We start from the raw sequence: 16,275 nt of genomic DNA, 5'->3' as shown, positions 1-16,275 counted from the left end.
CCCAGAACAGGAAGGTCTGCAGGTTTGGGGTGACTCAGTGGCTGAACAATGTCACCAAGGACAGTTTCTCCTGTGGCTTTCACCCCAGGCGGCCTTCCCCTAGGGGCTAAGGAGGGAACGGAGACCTCCTCGTTCCCCTCCTTGCTTCCGGAGAGCCCAGGCCCTTTGCTGCAGCAGTGCTGGGAGATCAGCTTCCCTGATGGGCTGGAGGTTACCAGCCCACTTCTGGAGCTGGGGGACAGCAAATCTATTGGGTTGGATCCTAAAGAACTTGAGAAAATTGGAATTTCATTGCCTCTCCATTCCAAGAAAGTCAGTCTGTCCTTAGGGCAGAAGGAAATGGATTTTGGAAGGAACTTGGTAGATGTCAGGACCTGGCTGCAAACCGGTATTTGAGTCCTTAGCTCATGAGGGAGCCCAGGTTAGAGCACAGACCTGAGTTACCAATGCTTGGTGGCTGCAGCTGAACCGAGAGAGTCAAGATCACCCGGAGAAACTGTACAGGTTCCTTTTGTCAGACTTACCCAGTACTAGGTGTGGAGGTGGAGGGATGCCGGGGTGGGGGGAGGGAGGGGGAGGGTGTGTGTCTGAGGGGGGTGGGGGGGTTGGAGATGTGTGTGGGGGGGTGGGAGGCACAGGAGAATAATCTCTGGTAGAATGGGTTGCAAATCTTAGGTAAACAATGGAGATGAATCAGAAAAATTTATTACTAGTCGAATAAAACTGGATTTGCAACTAAACAAACATACTATGCAAGGCTGCACGGCCGTTCCTTTCCACGACACCGGTCCATGAAAGGCACTGGTCACCAGATAACCCCACTGCAGAGGAGGCTGTGCGCGCATTACATGACATCCATTGTTTAAAGTTACACGGGTGTCCCAAAAATTACTAAGGGAAATAAAAACAACAAAAATACTGGTCTGGAAAGAAAATGATGAAAAGTTAATGGTAAGTAGCTTTATTTGTGTAAACCGCGTTTTACAACGAGAGAAAAATAAAATGCAGAAATGACAAGGGGCAGTTTATCAGGCAGGTAACAGAACAGGCATAAAGTTAAACGAAAGGGCGCCTCGGGTGGCAGTGCAGCTACAGGCAGGAGCTACTAAGAACGCACGAGACCAGGCGGTTTACCAGCAGGACGATATCGAGGCTACTGGACAGGGCACCAAGCTGTTCCACACGGCAGCCAGCTCGGGGCGCCCCTCCCCGAGCCCCGCTGAGCCCCCCGCCCCGCGCCGCCGTCCGCGTCCAGTAAACTCCGCGGGTCGCAGGGACCAACATCGGCGGCTCCAGCAGCCCCGCCTCGCAGGTCGGCCGCCAGGCCCCGCCCACTAACAGCCACCGCCTCACCTGTAGCCAATCAGAGGAGGGGTCCCGCAGGGCCTGACCAATGAGGCGGCGGCCTGGGGCGTGTGGGCGGGCCCCGCGCGGGCACAGCCAAGATGCTGCCCACGGCCCGGCGGCCTCCGGGACGCCGCGAGCCCGGCCGGCCGCCAGACCTCCCGAAATAGACCGCGGGGCGGGGCGGGGCGCCCGAGCGCCGGCCATGGACTCGGGACGAGCCGGACGCCCCGGGGGCGCCGAGGCCGCCCCGCCGCCGTTCGCGCACGTGGCCCCCGCGCTCTTCCTCGGGAGCGCGCGCGCCGCGGCGGCGTCGGAGCTGCTGGCGCGCGCGGGCGTCACCCTCTGCGTGAACGTCTCGCGCCAGCAGCCCGGCCCGCGCGCGCCCGGCGTGGCCGAGCTGCGCGTGCCCGTGCTCGACGACCCGGCCGAGGACCTGCTGGCGCACCTGGAGCCCACCTGCGCCGCCATGGAGGCCGCGGTGCGCGCCGGCGGCGCCTGCCTCGTCTTCTGCAAGAACGGCCGCAGCCGCTCGGCCGCCGTGTGCACCGCCTACCTCATGCGGCACCGCGGCCTCAGCCTGGCGCAGGCCTTCCAGGTGGGGCGGCCCTTCCGGCGGCGCGGGGCGGGGCCGCTCTCGGAGGCGGGTCTTCCGGGGGCGGGGCCTTTCGGGGCGGGGCGCTCGGGTGGGCGGGGCGGGGCGGGGCCCGGGCGCTCCCGGGGGCGGGCAGTTGGGGACTTCGGCGCGAGCGCTGCGCCCGTGAAACCGAATCCCCACGTTTGCAGACGGTGAAGAGCGCCCGCCCCGTGGCCGAGCCCAACCCTGGCTTCTGGTCTCAGCTCCAGAAGTACGAGGAGGCCTTGCAGTCCAGGTCCTGCCTGACCCGGGAGCCCTCCGGACTGTGAGCCCCGGTTGGTCAGCCCAGCCCCCAAACTGGGCGCGGCGTTGCCTGGGAGGAGGTACTCCATCCGCAGCCCCAGTTTACTCGACAGGGCTTCGTCGGAAAATCGGAACCATTTGAACTTTAGGCAGAAAGACATTCTAGCGAAATCAAGGCCAGGAGCCAAGGTCGGAAGATGGGGAGGTTCGGGGGTCACAGACACCGCCACCCTGATGCCGGCTGCTGGCCAGTGTGACACGGGCCACTCTGGGAGGACGCCGGGGGCCGTTGGCAAACTCCGGTGCCTGCCCGGGGCTCAAGCCATAGTGGCTTTTCCCCAGCCTCACACTGATCGCATCTCTGCTCTCTGAACACAGCACGGAATCCACGGGGGTGGGCCCATGGTTTCCAGACTTGTAGCTGCTGCACCGTGCTGGTGAGGGTGCAAAGCTGTGACCAGCCGCCCAGCTTACCCACCTTTCCTTGCTTACCTCCCCGTTTCAGCAACAGCCGGGAGCCGCGGCCTGACCTCCTGCAGCCACCTTCACACCAACGGTGCACCAGACACGTGCGCATCTGGGTGCACATTCCTCTCCTGCTTCACTTGCACCTCACCTGGACATCCTAAGGCCTGAGGACAATACTCGGAAATTTATGCCCATCAACCCTTCTTAAATGAGATGGTGGGGAAGAGAAAAGAAAAGTTGAGTAATACATGTTGTCAAGCAGTAATCGGTGCCAATTCAGTGCCAACAGGAACCCCCAATTTCGGGTGTGGTGAAGAAGGAAGCTATTCAGTGCAAAACAGCTCGATTGCGACACCACACGAAAATGCAGGCCGGGCCACTGGGGGTGCCTGCAGGATGAAGGCTCAGGCCACCCCACCCGGAGAGACCAGTACCAGGGAGGAGCCGGCTGAGGGCGGGGGGGACGCGAAATGAGTAGTAGTAAAAGGAAATTACACCAACTATGGTTATTTTACTCGTTACTTTGTTATTATATGTTTCTATATATTAACCAGGAACTATAATACCTGATATTCACATTGTAAGTCCTGAGAAAGAAGATACTAAGAGCTCAAATTTTAGAAGGTACTAATTGGGCTCAAACTTTAAGAAAAAGTGCCTGGTAGTCATTTCTACACAGGGGCCTCTCATGCAAACTGCACTTCATGGAGAGGCCTGCACTGAGCTGCCTGCCTCCGCTGTGTTTCCCAAGCGCACTGCTAAGGTGGTAGGAGTCGGGCTACGACTGCGGCTGCACCTCTTAGGGATGGGGGCTACTGACTGGTGACATCGAGTGGAGCTGGATCTGAGCCAGGGACCAAAGGACGGCACTGCTCCAGTCAGGTTCAAGAGCAAGAGGGTTGGGGAGGGGGAGGCCTCTTTAATGACCCCTCGTGCCTCACAAAGTGAGCGTCCCGTTCCCACAGCTTTGGGCTCTGCTGGGTCAGAGGTCTTCATTCCCAGGTAGGATGCTTACACCTGGGGGCATCCCATGCTCTCCTGGATGTTGGCCTCACATCAGAGGCATCAGGCAAATCAGGGCTGCTCTGCTGGGTGGAGTGACTGATCCTGACTTTCAGGGTGCAGTGGGGTTGTGCTGCTGCTCAGTGGGGATCAGAGGAGCATGCTGTGGCACAGGACACTCCTGATGCCTCCCCTGGTTAGGTTGGAGAGGGGGAGGGAATTACATTGCAGCCACCCCAGACCTTTGTCAGCAGGACAGGGACAGGGTAGAGTGGAGACAACTCCTGTGGGCTTCACAGTTCACAAGGTGCTTTGGTGGACTGGCGTTAATATTTCAAAATAGGTCTCTTTGTTCCTTCAAGACTGGCTTGTGTTGGCCCCTTACATAAATGTGGGGTGAAAGGCACACACACACCCCCGAGGGCAGAGGAGGTAACAGTTTCTCTGGACCAGTAAGGCTGCCTCCACTCTACCTCTCCTATGTGCAGAACTGGTTGCAGGGATATGTCCAGGGCCCTCCAGGAGAGAAGGGATGAGACCCAGCCCCACCCCCCCAAGTCCAGGGGACCAGGAGGGCAAGAAGTCCCTGATGCTAACTTACCCTCAAGGCTCAGGTAGCTGACAGACCTGCCTGAGGGTGATTGGACAGACTAGTGCATGTGCCCAGGTGCAGTCCCAATGATCTTGCCCCAGCCTCACTGACCTGGGTGTGAAGCTCAGAGAAGCTGGTCAACTGGAGTGCCATCTAAGACACTGCCCTGGTACCATGGGACCACTGTCACCTAGGCAGGCGCTGGCCCATAGTGGGCAGCAAGGACTGATCAAACCCCAGTCCTCTCCCTACTGAGTCTTTGGCCCAGGACTGACCCCTCCTCCAGATGACTGCAGGAATACTGGGCTCCTAGTCAGTTTGGGGTGGGGGCCCCAAGAGAGAAGCTGTGACCCCCAGATAAGATGGCACACGGGGACCCACCTCAGTGTATGTGCTCTGCATCAGTGAACACACATCTTCCCTCAGCTGTCCTTCCCGCCCACTGGGGAGGAGGGCAGGCAGGATTGCATGGTTACCGGTGGGGAAACTGAGTCCAGAAGATTCAACACTATTCAGGGATGACACTGAGGTCAAGGGCAGTGTCTTAGTCCAGCCCCACACCTTGCCACATGGCCATCGAGCAGGAGAGAGAGGTGTGCAGGGTTCCTTGGTGCTCTCCAGGCCAAAAAGCCCCTTCTCCCTAAGGCCCTGAGTTTGTGCGCAGGGCTGATGGTAACATCTTGGTGGTCCCTTTCATTCCATGGCTTCGAGGTCCACCTGACACCCTCTCATTGGGCGTCCTGCCTGGTCTGAGCCCAGGTCCCTGCACAGGACTGAGCAGGTGGGGTGGGGGCCGGCAGGCCAGGTCCCCTTACTGCCCCAGCACTCGCCTCCTACACAGTCCGGCCTCCAGGGCCCTGGGGACTATGAGCAGCAGAACTTTCCCCATGATGGAACACCCACTCCAGTGTGGTTCCTCTAGCCACGCTGCACTCCACACACGCGGAGCCCTGGAACAGCCGGGGCCACTGAGGCGCTGAACTTACAAGGCTAGTGGCCACCTGAATGGCAGCACAGCCTCAAGGCTCCTGAGCTCCACCTTACCCCACATGGCCCACGCAGGGCCACTAGTCTCACCCGGGAGCGGGTCGGGGGAATATAAGAATACTCCCTCAGATCAGTGTTACCCCCTAAGGACGCGTAACGTTGAGTTCCAGGCGCTACACTCAGCTTCACAGAGGCAACCCTGCCCCAGGAACCTGGCCGGCAAAGTCCCCGAGGGCGCGGTGCCTCCTGGGGTCTCCCGGGAGTGGGCCAGGTAGGAGGCGCACAGGGCCCGGAGGCCACCTCGCTGCCTGCCACACCCTGGCGACAGTGCCCCCAGGTCCCCAGCTCCCGGCTCGCTATTCCACCCCCAACCCCGTGCACAGCGCCGGGCATCTGCGTACAGAGCCTTGGCCCCCACGCACGGCCCCGCACGCCCCGTTCAGCCCGGGGCACAGCGCACCAGCTCCGCGCACAGCGCCCACGGCCACCTGTGCACAGCGCCTCCCACTCCCAGGTCCACGTCTCGTCCCTCCCCACAGCGCCCCGGCCTCCCGGTCCACCGCTCTGCGCCCCGGCCACCTGGTCCCCCGCGCACAGCGCCCCGGACCACCGGTCCTCTACTCAGAGCCCCCGGCCCCCGGGCCCCCGCGCACAGATGCCCCGGCCCCCGGGCCCCGCGCACAGCGCCCCGGCCCCCGGGCCCCGCGCACAGCGCCCCGGCCCCCAGGTCCCCCGCGCACAGCGCCCCGGCCCCCGGGCCCCGCGCACAGCGCCCCGGCCCCCAGGTCCCCCGCGCACAGCGCCCCGGCCCCCGGGCCCCGCGCACAGCGCCCCGGACCACCCGGTCCTCTACTCAGAGCCCCCGGCCCCCGGGCCCCCGCGCACAGCGCCCCCGGCCCCAGGTTCCCCGCGCACAGATCCCCCGGCCCCCGGGCCCCGCGCACAGATCCCCCGGCCCCCAGGTTCCCCGCGCACCGCGCCCCGGCCCCCGGGCCCCGCGCACAGCGCCCCGGCCCCCGGGCCCCGCGCACAGCGCCCCCGGCGGCGGCCGAGCGGAGCCGGAGCGGGGCGGCGCACGGCGCGGGGCCGGGCCGGGCGGCTCCCGGCGCGACTTCCTGTTGTGCCCGCGCCCCGCCGCCGCCCGGCACCCTCGCCGGCTCCCCGCGGCCCGGGCGGAGGCGCCCATGGATTTCACCTAGCGCGGCGGCATGGCGGCGCAGTGCTGCTGCCGCAAGGCGCCCGGCGCCGAGGCCGCGCCCGCCCGCCCGCCGCCCGCGCCGCCGCCCGCCCTGGACGTGGCCTCGGCCTCCAGCGCGCAGCTCTTCCGCCTCCGCCACCTGCAGCTGGGCCTGGAGCTGCGGCCCGAGGCGCGCGAGCTGGCCGGCTGCCTGGTGCTCGAGCTGTGCGCGCTGCGGCCCGCGCCCCGCGCGCTCGTGCTCGACGCGCACCCGGCCCTGCGCCTGCACTCGGCCGCCTTCCGCCGCGCCCCCGCCGCCGAGCCGCCCTGCGCCTTCGCCTTCGCCGCCCCCGCGCCCGCGCCCGCGCCCCCGGCCCCGCCCCCGCTGCCCGCCTTCCCCGCGGCGCCCGGCGCCGAGCCCGCCTGCTGCCCGCTGGCCTTCAGGGTGGACCCGTTCACCGACTACGGCTCCTCGCTGACCGTCACGCTGCCGCCCGAGCTGCCGGCGCACCAGCCCTTCCAGGTCGTCCTGCGCTACACCTCCACCGACGCCCCTGCCGTGAGTCCGCGGGGCGCGCCCGGGCGGGGCTGGTCGCGGGTGGTCTCGGGCGGCGGCTCGCGCTCTGCCAGGGCGGGGAACCGACGTGAGGCTGGGGCGCCTGCAGAGAGGCCGGGCCGCACTGGCCTCTCACCTGGTGCTCCCTCACCAGGTGCCCCACTGATCCCCAGCTGGTGCCTGGGGAGCCCTCGGAAGCCTTGGACAGAGTGAGAGCCCGCGTACTGGCCCGGTGGGTGGTGGGGACAGGGAACAGCGTGCCCGGAAGGGAGGCCTCTCCTTTCAGGTGTGTGGGGACAGGCCCTGCCTAGGTACAGGGCAGCTTCTGGTAGGTACTTGCCCAGCCAGGAATCTGCTGAGCCTGGCACTGAGGAGCCGACCAGGGGTGGCAGACGTGGGAGGGCCTCCGTGTGACCCGGGCTTTCCAAGGTCTGTTCTGTTCTTTGGAGGTGGCATGAGGGGCAGACCCGATGGAGCAGGAGGCTGAGAGCCAGGTTGGCTCGAAGGCGTTGGGCTTCCTGGGCAAGGCCTGTCGGGACACTGTGGCTGAGCAGCCCTATGTCCCCAGCAGACACACGGAAGCTCTGCAGGACTTTGGGCATGGAGCTCCCACTGCCCCAGAGGCTCTGCCAGAAAAGCTACATGGCCCCGGGCTCCCATGTGGACAGCACACATGTGATACCACCCCCCTACACACATACACGCACACATCATGCACACAGCTCTGGAAGGCCCCAGGAGGTCCCGTCTATCGCTGCCCATGATATGCAGACGGACACGGTGAGGGACAGGTGGTGTCGAGGCATCAGGCCAGCAGCCACCACGGTGACATCTGGACAGGAAGGGCCTGGACCAGACACATACCTTTGGGCTTCCTGCATGATTCCCAGGAGCACTTAGTAGGCCCTGCCGCCTCTTCTTCTCTGAGCTCCCTCAGGGATGCTGGCCACGGGTGGCAGACGGCCCTGCTGTCTGCTCAGGTAGCCTGGGACTCAGACAGATGTGCCTCCCAGCACAGCAGTGAGAACTGGGGGGCCGTGCTCCTCCCTGGCCTTGACGTGTGAACTTAGAGCCCATGTGTCTGATTCACCCAGACCGTGGCCGGCTGAGTGGTGGGACCAGGGCCCTCTACAGCCCGTTGGGGGTGGGGCCAGGCCAGCAAGGGTGACTGTTGTCCCTCGGCTTTCTATGGCTTGCTGTGGGGCCCTTGGGTGCTCGGGCCCGCAGGGGCAGCATGGTCCCCACAGTCTGTGCACCTCTGGGGCTGTGGGCTGGAGCACAGGGAACCTGGCCCACGAGCTGGTCTACTTGCCGGGGGCGGAGTGTTGGTGTCTGTCCTCAATGCCCACCATCACTTGTGAATGCCACGGGCTCAGGGCCTGAATCCCTAAGCTTGTCCCTGTGACAAGATGCAGCTCCCTGGGAGGCAGTTTGGGGCGCTGCAGACTCTGGGGTCCATGCCTGTTACACCCGTTCCTGAACCCCACCCACCACCAAGAGCGGCTCTCTTCCTGCCCTGTGGTGTGTGGAGCCCTTGGGCGCTCTTCTTCTCCAGCCCGTCAGCTCCCTGGCTCTGGGCACCCTAGGAGTTTGTGGCCCCCTCTGGGGTGGGGTCCTGCTGCCTGGGGGTCTGCCCCAGCCCCTGACTGTCAGGGAGGACTGTGGACCCCATTGGTCCCTGTGAGCCTGAGGAGTGAGCAGCACCGGCTGGGCTAAGAGGTGGATGTGGGCAGTGGGAACAGGAGGCCTGAGCTGGGTAGAGCCTGAGGAGGGCCACAGGGGAGTGGAGGGTCTGTGAGAGGCTGTGGTGGTGGGGTTGAAGAGAGTTTGGGGGGCCCTGGGGGCTTGTCTCCAGGGTGAGCAGAGAGCTGCCTGCAGCATGGCCCACTGCAGGGCATCTCCTTAAGGCAAACTCCGGGGTCGCAGCTGGGGATCTTCTGGGGCTGGGCCCAGGAGTGTGCATTTTTTAATAGGCTCCCAAGACAGGCCCCCTGAACCTGTGGGGCAGCCATGGGGGGTCAGCCAGACACTGCTGCAGGCTCCCCGTGGTGAGGGGACAGAGACGCAGCAGCTAGCGTGAGCTTTGAAGATGTCTGCGAGCACTGGCAGGGGTCTGGCCAGGTCTGCAGGGGAGACAGCCCCTCACAGGGGTGGACAACTGGATGCTGGTGGCTGCTGTGGGGTCTGTCCACAGTGCTCCAGGCACAGCACCAGTGACCCTCCCATGGCCACTTCTGTCCAGCCCATCCTCTTCGACAGCCTGGCCTTGGCTCACTGCCCACTGTCCCCCTATCTGGAGCCCATCTTCCCGTGGGGTCCCTCCTGGTGGGGCTGGCTCCATTCCCAGAGGTGACCCCCAGCTCAGGGTGCTCGCTCATGTGGGGGTCATCAGGAATCTCTGGTTCCCCACGTTTCCGCATCCCTGACTCCCTTTCCAGGCCGAGACCAGATTTGTTGCTGGTCGGCCTGTGAGAATTTGGACTCAGGTGTTCTGATTGTGCCTCGGTTTCCCTTTGGAGGCTGGCTCCAGGATGCAAGTCCCACTGCCTGGAGGGAGGGCTGGCGCGGGTGACGTAGTGCAGGCCACCCTCTGGGTCAGCGGCGGTGACCAGGAGTGGCTGCTGGCCCTGGGTGAGCCTGGTAAGGCCACCGCCTCCCGGTCCCCTGTCCTCCCTCTCTAGCTGCAGGCCCCCAGGAGCTCTGGGCCTAGAAGCCTGAGCAGGACAGCAGTCCGGGCCCATTTCCCAAGGCCTTGCCTTCTCAAGGAGACTTGTCCAGCTCAGGCGTGTCCTGGTGTCCCCACAGGCCCCCTCGGGGTGCCCTGACCTCACTGGGGAAGGGAGCCAACCAGCAGCTGCCCCCATGAAAGGCTCTGCCTGCTGTGGCGGGGAAGGTGTCTGCTGATGACCCGCCTGCCGTCTGCCTGCAGATCTGGTGGCTGGACCCTGAGCTGACCTATGGCAGCACCAAGCCCTTCGTCTTCACCCAGGGCCACTCCGTCTGCAACCGCTCCTTCTTCCCCTGCTTCGACACACCTGCTGTCAAGTGCACCTACTCAGCCGTGGTCAAGGTCAGCGCCACCCACCTAGCTCTCCTCACTCCCCCAGCCCGGGCGGGATCGTTGTCCTAGGAGCCCACCCTCCTCACCGAGGGGAAGGGCTGCCCTGCAGGGGGAGGGCTGCTTGACAGTCGGGGTCCTGGTCCCCGGGTGAGAAGGGGGCTCAGATGGAGTTGCCAGTCCTAGCCTGAGGGTCGCAGCCCCCACCCAGGGGGCAAGAGATTTGCAGATGGGGAGCTTAGCGTGGGGGTTCTCTGATGGGGGTGACAGGCTTCCTGACAGGTGTGGGGCTCCCTGGCCCAGTTTGTGGTGCCCTGACGGGGCCTGGGGTTCTCCATCAAGGACACAGGGCTCCCTAACCTCAGTTGTGGGTGCCTTGTTTGGGGAATGTGGGGTTCCTACATGAATATGGGTTTTTCAGACCCGGGTTGTAAGGTTTTCCATTGGGGACTTGGGGTGCCCGATGTGCCCTGATGGGTGGGGCCTCCCATGTGCAGGCCCCATCGGGGGTACAGGTGCTGATGAGTGCCACCCAGAGCACCTACGTGGAGGAGGAGGGGGTCTACCACTTCCACATGGAGCACCCCGTGCCCGCCTACCTTGTGGCCTTGGTGGCCGGGGACCTGCAGCCAGCGGACATCGGGCCCAGGTAGAGCCTCCGCGTCTTGCTTCCTGCATCTGCTGCTGCTGCTGCCCGGGGCCCTGGCCTTGGGGCGATGCTGCCACGGGCTGGGTGTGCCTCCATCAGACACCACACTGTGGCCCCCACCTCATGGCCATGACCTGGGACCATCCCTGCCAGGATCCTCTCTCCCCACATGCCCCCAGACCTGGCAGCCCTGGCTCCTGACCACTCAGCACCCCACTTAAGCCCACAGAAGCTCCTTTTCCTCAGAGACAAAGGAACCAAGTGGCCCCTCAGCATTGCGCTTGGCGCTGCCACAGAAGGCCTGCGTGGTGGCTGGTGGCCATTGAGTGAGGGCAGGGGCAGGGCCGGCTGGCCTTCAGCCAGGCTGGACAAGGCCTGGGTGGTACTTGAGCCCCGAAGCAGAGGGAGGGCCTGGTGGGGTGAACAGGGCAGGGTGAGCCTCGGCCCACCCTCTCCGCACTGTGGCAGGAGCCGAGTGTGGGCCGAGCCGTGCCTCCTGCCCATGGCCACCAGCAAGCTGTCGGGCGCTGTGGAGCAGTGGCTGAGCGCGGCCGAGCGGCTGTACGGGCCATACATGTGGGGCAGGTATGTCCTGGAGCACCCGGGAGCCCTGGCAGGCTGCAGAGGGGTCAGAGGGCAAGTCCCCATCCTGAGGAGAAACGGGGCAGGGGGAGGGCCTTGTCCGACCTCTGGGGAGGAAGTGACGCTCCCCACCCAGGCCCCCGGCCGTCTCGTGGTCACTGGCCCGCTCTCCCCCCGGAGCAGGTACGACATCGTCTTCCTTCCCCCCTCCTTCCCCATCGTGGCCATGGAGAACCCCTGCCTCACCTTCGTCATCTCCTCCATCCTGGAGTGTGACGAGTTCCTGGTCATCGATGTCATCCACGAAGTGGCCCACAGCTGGTTTGGCAACGCCGTCACCAATGCCACGTGGGAGGAGATGTGGCTGAGCGAAGGCCTGGCCACGTATGCCCAGCGCCGCATCACCACGGAGACCTACGGTACTGCCTGTGATGGCCTAGGGCGGGGGGCAGGGGGCAGGGGGCAGGGGGCAGGGGGCAGGGGACGGGAGGCGGGCGCTGCTCTAGACTCCTGCCAGCTGGCACCACGAGGGCCAACCCGGGCACTGGGGAGGGGCTGACGGCCAGCCCACCTCCAGGGCGCAGGCCCCCTGCCGCGGTGGGTCCAGGGAGGTGTCCTTGGGTGAGTTTCATGGGCTCAGGGCAGGGACAGCCTGGTTCCTGCCCTGGTGCTCAGGCCTGTCCCCTCTCCTCCGCGACCGTCCAGGTGCTGCCTTCACCTGCCTGGAGACGGCCTTCCGCCTGGATGCCCTGCACAGGCAGATGAAGCTCCTCGGAGAGGACAGCCCGGTCAGCAAGCTGCAGGTCAAGTTGGAGCCAGGTATCCACTCCCCCCAAGCCCTGCTTCCGGCTTGCAGATGTCGCCCCACGACCTCCTCGCCCGCCCCGTGAGTCCTCTACCTCCGCCGTGGCTGCATCCCTGCAAAGGCCGGGCCAGGTGCCCCCAGCCCCAGGAAGGCTTCCTGAGCACCTGTGACCGCGGTGGGTGGGCCTCAGTCTCCCCCAGGCTCCTCAGGCAGGGGGTCACCACCCAGAGCCTATGTTGTTTCAGGGGTGAACCCGAGCCACCTGATGAACCTGTTCACCTATGAGAAGGGCTACTGCTTCGTCTACTACCTGTCCCAGCTCTGTGGGGACCCCCAGCGCTTCGACGACTTCCTTCGAGTGAGCAGCCCCGCCCCGGACAGACCCTGCCCCTCCTGCCCCTGCCCGGCCCCCAGGCCTGCTGAGCTCCATCCCGCCCTCACAGGCCTACGTGGAGAAGTACAAGTTCACCAGCGTGGTGGCCCAGGACCTGCTGGACTCCTTTCTGAGTTTCTTCCCCGAGCTGAAGGAGCAGAGTGTGGACTGCCGGGCAGGTCAGTCACCTGCTGCATGCCCGGGTCAGCCCACCAGGGTAGCACTGGGATGGGGGGGGGGGATGGAGGGCCTCACCTGCACAGGATGCCACCTCTGCCCGGAGGAAGTCCCACAGGTTCATCCGTCCTTCCTTCAGACATCCTTGCTGGACAGTGTGAGCCTCAGGCTGGGAGGCCATGAAAACATAGGGGAGGGTGTGCTTCTCAGCCTGGTGGGGCCCAGGGGGCTTCCAGGAAGAGGTGGCACTTGGGCCAAACTGACCTATTTAGGCAGCCTCAGGAAGGGGGTCATGGAAACTGTGTGTGCAAAGGGCCTGGGGCAGGGTTGGCAGGGTGGGGGAAGGTTTGCCTCACAGCTGGCTGAAGTCTGCTGGCCTGCTTGTGCGACACCCTGGGGGCCTGAGGGCTTAGGGGCTAAAGGAGAGACTGGGAGTGGTAACCCTGTTTTGGAAAGTTTGTTAGGTGCACCAAGGGTTTTGGAGGTGGGGGTTGGGTAGAGTCTCCTCCTCAGCTGCCAGCTCTAGGGCTTCAGAGCAGGAATGTCCCTGTACCGGCGTGGTGCAGACCCCTGCCCCTCAGCGCCGGAGTTGGGTTTTAAGTGCCTGATTGTCTTGTACCCAGGAGAAGTGGGGGGGGGGGGCTGGGGCTCCCTCACTCATCAACTTGAGCCTCTGGCCTCCCTGTTCCCCTGACAGAAGCCACTCGGTGGCTTGAAATGGCAGGTGCTAGAGCTGACCCTAGCCTCCCTGAACTATCCCTGCCCTGGGATAGTCATGCCCAGGGATACCCTCGTGGTCTGGAGTCTCCTGGGCAAGCCTCGGGCAGCCTTTCCCAGCCCAGTGGGGACCCCTGGATCGCACCTTCCTGCAGGGCTGGAGTTCGAGCGCTGGCTCAATGCCACTGGCCCGCCCCTGGCCGAGCCGGACCTGTCTCAGGGATCCAGCCTGACCCGGCCCGTGGAGGCCCTCTTCCAGCTGTGGACCGCGGAGCCCCTGGACCAGGCAGCCGCCTCGGCCAGCGCCATCGACATCTCCAAGTGGAGGACCTTCCAGACGGCACTCTTCCTGGACCGGCTTCTGGATGGGTCCCCACTGCCCCAGGGTGGGTCCCGTGGCTGCCAGGGTGGCTGGGAGGGATGTGCCAGCTGGCCTTAACCTGCCCTTGGCCCCACAGAGGTGGTGACCAGCCTGTCCAAGTGCTACTCCTCCCTGCTGGACTCCATGAATGCCGAGATCCGCATCCGCTGGCTGCAGATTGTGGTCCGAAATGACTACTACCCCGACCTCCACCGGGTCCGGCGCTTCCTCGAGAGCCAGGTGTGGCCACCTGCACGGGGCCCGCCCTTCCCACCCCCACCTCCTCACGTGACCCTCTAGTTAGGCTGGGCATCCCAGACAGTGGGGTGAGGGAAATTGGCCTCTGGGTTGGCAGTGGAGGCAGGAACCATGTGGGAGGAGCCCAGGCCCCACCCATCCTCTGGAGGCCATGTCCACAGGGGAGGAGCTGGGAGCAGAGTCTGGAGGTCTCAGCCCACTTGGCCCTGGCCTGTGGGCATTCGGGGTCATGGCCTGGGCACCAGGGACGTCTGAGCTTCTCAGAGGCCTAAAGGTTCCAGGCCTACAGGGGCCTCTCCACCCTGTCCCATCAGTGCTCTCAGCCTGGTGCCCTGGAGACGGGGCCTCTGCAGAAGGCCTGCAGCGGCCTTTGCCCCGGAGAGTGGGCTGGTGGGAGGGGCAGAGCAGCCAGTGTGACCCTCGTGCTCCCCCAGATGTCCCGCATGTACACCATCCCGCTGTATGAGGACCTCTGCACTGGCGCCCTCAAGTCTTTTGCCCTGGAGGTCTTCTACCAGACGCAGGGCCGGCTGCACCCCAACTTGCGCAGGACCATTCAGCAGATTCTGACCCAGGGCCTGGGCCCCGGCACGGAGCCCAGCATGGAGCAGGGCGGTGCCGGAGCAGACTCTGAGGTGGACACAGACACGCCCGCCCTGCTGCTCGGGGACGAGGCCCCGGGCAGCGCCATCTCTCTCAGGGACGTCAACGTGTCCGCCTAGCTCTGACCTCCCAGACACCACGATTGTGCCTTCTGTGGCCCAGGCCTGCCATGACTGCGCGTCAGCTCCGGCTACGAGCTCTGCCTGGGCCCACACACCCTCCTGTGGCCGCTCCCGGGGACCTCCTCATGGCCACCCGAGGCCCGTGGACCTGGTCCCCCACCTCTCTTGCACTGTAGGCCCCAGAGCGGCCAGCGTGCCACGTCCTCCTGTCTCAACACTGACCTCCGGGCACTGCCCCTGGGGTAACTGCCACACCGTGCCTTACGTCTGCCCGGAGGCCTGGTCTGTGCTGTCCCCACAATGTGCCTCCCGCAGAGCCCAGCACCCCGCCCCTGGGGTGAGCAGCCTCGGTTGGCCCCTGGCAGAGGGAGAGGATGCCGACGCGCCCTCGTGTGGGGGCAGGGGACACCGAGGAGAGAACAGACATCCCTGGGGAAGGGCCCCTGGACAGCCTTAGCCCCTCAGGGAACACAGGTCCCGGGCCCCGGGGGATGCGGGACAGGACATCTGTCCTGTGGCTGCTGTGCTGGTGCAGCCAGGCCCGAGGGGAAGGTAGCGGGTGGTGCCGGTGCTCTTCTTAGGCCCACCATGCTGGGAGAGGCCTGGGGACCCCATGCTCAGACTGGGCCGTCCAGGAGACCGCTGTGACGGGGTCACCATGGTTGTCCATTAAACCTCCACTCTGAAAACGACCTGCCTCCTAGCCCGTTCATCCTGACCTTTGACCTCCACACCCGCCTGGCTGCTCGGAGGTGGGGCCAGCAGCTGGTCACAGCCCATCTTCAGACACACAGGCCCCTGGCCAGAGGCAGGTGTGTGCTGGACGGGGCCAACGGTCTCCCTCAGTGCTCCGGCCACTCCTGGCCATCCCGGCTCTGCCCCAAAGCCTCCAGGGTCTGAGGACCAGCAGCAGGCTGACCCCTCCCTTCCCAGCTCTTCGGCCAGGCCTCTGGGGCCCCCGTTGGCTCCTCAGACACCAAAGCAAAGGAGGCCACTTGTCACCACCCCTTGAGCCTTTCTCAGGGTGGTCCCCCAACCCAAACTAGTGAAGGAAGAGGTGAGTGGCAGGGCGTTTGGTCTCAGAGGATCGAGACGGAGGGGCTGTGACTGCCACTAGCGCAGGTCCTGCAGAGGCTACTGTACAGGTGAGGCTCAGAGGAGTGATTGAGGTCGGGGACTCCACTCAGGCGTCACCTGAGACGTGTGGGCTGTGGCTGTGATGCAGTCACTGAGTTCCCACGGCGGTGGCTGGGCTCAGGCCAGCAGAGCAGCAGTGCCGTCTGGTGACAGGTCTCGTGCCTGGACTACATGGTCTGGTCCAAAGTGACATGTTCCTCAGCCCGCTGGCCAGACCCAGGCACAGAGCTGCTGTCTTCACGAGAGCCAGGATGTGGCACGACCGGAAATGGTGGCCTCTTCCCTGCCGGGCTGTGTGCAAGTCTCCAGTCCCAAACGTCCAGGCCCGGCTCTGGGTGTCTTTGGCAGTTCAACTCTCACAAAGGGGTCTCAACACGCTAGGTTCCGGCTCCGTGGGCCCGCAGCCCTCCTGGTCAGCGCCTGTTGA

General features: G+C 64.8%; 2 protein-coding genes across 4 annotated transcripts; both read left to right on the top strand.

The window, feature by feature from the left end:
- The first annotated feature begins 1,530 nt into the window (after window positions 1-1,530).
- DUSP28 (dual specificity phosphatase 28) lies at window positions 1,531-3,338 on the top strand. Of its 3 annotated transcripts, none has more exons than XR_013999241.1 (3): window positions 1,531-1,942; window positions 2,131-2,304; window positions 2,730-3,338. XR_013999241.1 is itself a non-coding variant. In XM_081143523.1 (3 exons), exons 1-2 carry the CDS (start codon window positions 1,550-1,552, stop codon window positions 2,248-2,250), a joined length of 513 nt encoding a protein of 170 aa, XP_080999649.1. In that variant the 5' UTR covers window positions 1,531-1,549; the 3' UTR covers window positions 2,251-2,256; window positions 2,730-3,190. The 3 variants fall into 3 exon arrangements, 1 of the variants encoding a protein (XP_080999649.1); XR_013999242.1 differs by having other exon boundaries at window positions 2,131-2,413; window positions 2,730-3,190; XM_081143523.1 differs by having other exon boundaries at window positions 2,131-2,256; window positions 2,730-3,190.
- Window positions 3,339-6,381: 3,043 nt separating this feature from the next.
- On the top strand, window positions 6,382-15,403 carry RNPEPL1 (arginyl aminopeptidase like 1). Its single transcript, XM_081142685.1, has 11 exons — window positions 6,382-7,009; window positions 9,936-10,076; window positions 10,562-10,713; window positions 11,182-11,298; window positions 11,479-11,714; window positions 12,001-12,114; window positions 12,346-12,458; window positions 12,544-12,652; window positions 13,523-13,753; window positions 13,826-13,968; window positions 14,421-15,403. The coding sequence occupies exons 1-11, from the start codon at window positions 6,482-6,484 to the stop codon at window positions 14,706-14,708; spliced, it is 2,172 nt and encodes a 723-aa protein (XP_080998811.1). The 5' UTR covers window positions 6,382-6,481; the 3' UTR covers window positions 14,709-15,403.
- Window positions 15,404-16,275: the final 872 nt, after the last annotated feature.

This window comes from Miniopterus schreibersii (assembly GCF_964146895.1).
Source record: "Miniopterus schreibersii genome assembly, chromosome: 7".
Taxonomy (NCBI): domain Eukaryota; kingdom Metazoa; phylum Chordata; class Mammalia; order Chiroptera; family Miniopteridae; genus Miniopterus; species Miniopterus schreibersii.
Note: the sequence above shows the minus strand (reverse complement) of the source record. Positions and strands in the feature narration are given on the sequence as shown.

What these genes read in the sequence shown, in the direction of transcription:
- RNPEPL1 (XM_081142685.1), top strand. Translation starts at nt 6,482, where the DNA reads ATGGCGGCGCAGTGCTGCTGCCGCAAGGCGCCCGGCGCCGAGGCCGCG. An exon ending in GCAGGTCAAGTTGGAGCCAG is followed by an intron (nt 12,115 to 12,345) that starts GTATCCACTCCC and finishes ATGTTGTTTCAG; the next exon opens with GGGTGAACCCGAGCCACCTG. An exon ending in GGCGCTTCCTCGAGAGCCAG is followed by an intron (nt 13,969 to 14,420) that starts GTGTGGCCACCT and finishes GTGCTCCCCCAG; the next exon opens with ATGTCCCGCATGTACACCAT.
- DUSP28 (XM_081143523.1), top strand. Translation starts at nt 1,550, where the DNA reads ATGGACTCGGGACGAGCCGGACGCCCCGGGGGCGCCGAGGCCGCCCCG. An exon ending in GCCTGGCGCAGGCCTTCCAG is followed by an intron (nt 1,943 to 2,130) that starts GTGGGGCGGCCC and finishes CCACGTTTGCAG; the next exon opens with ACGGTGAAGAGCGCCCGCCC.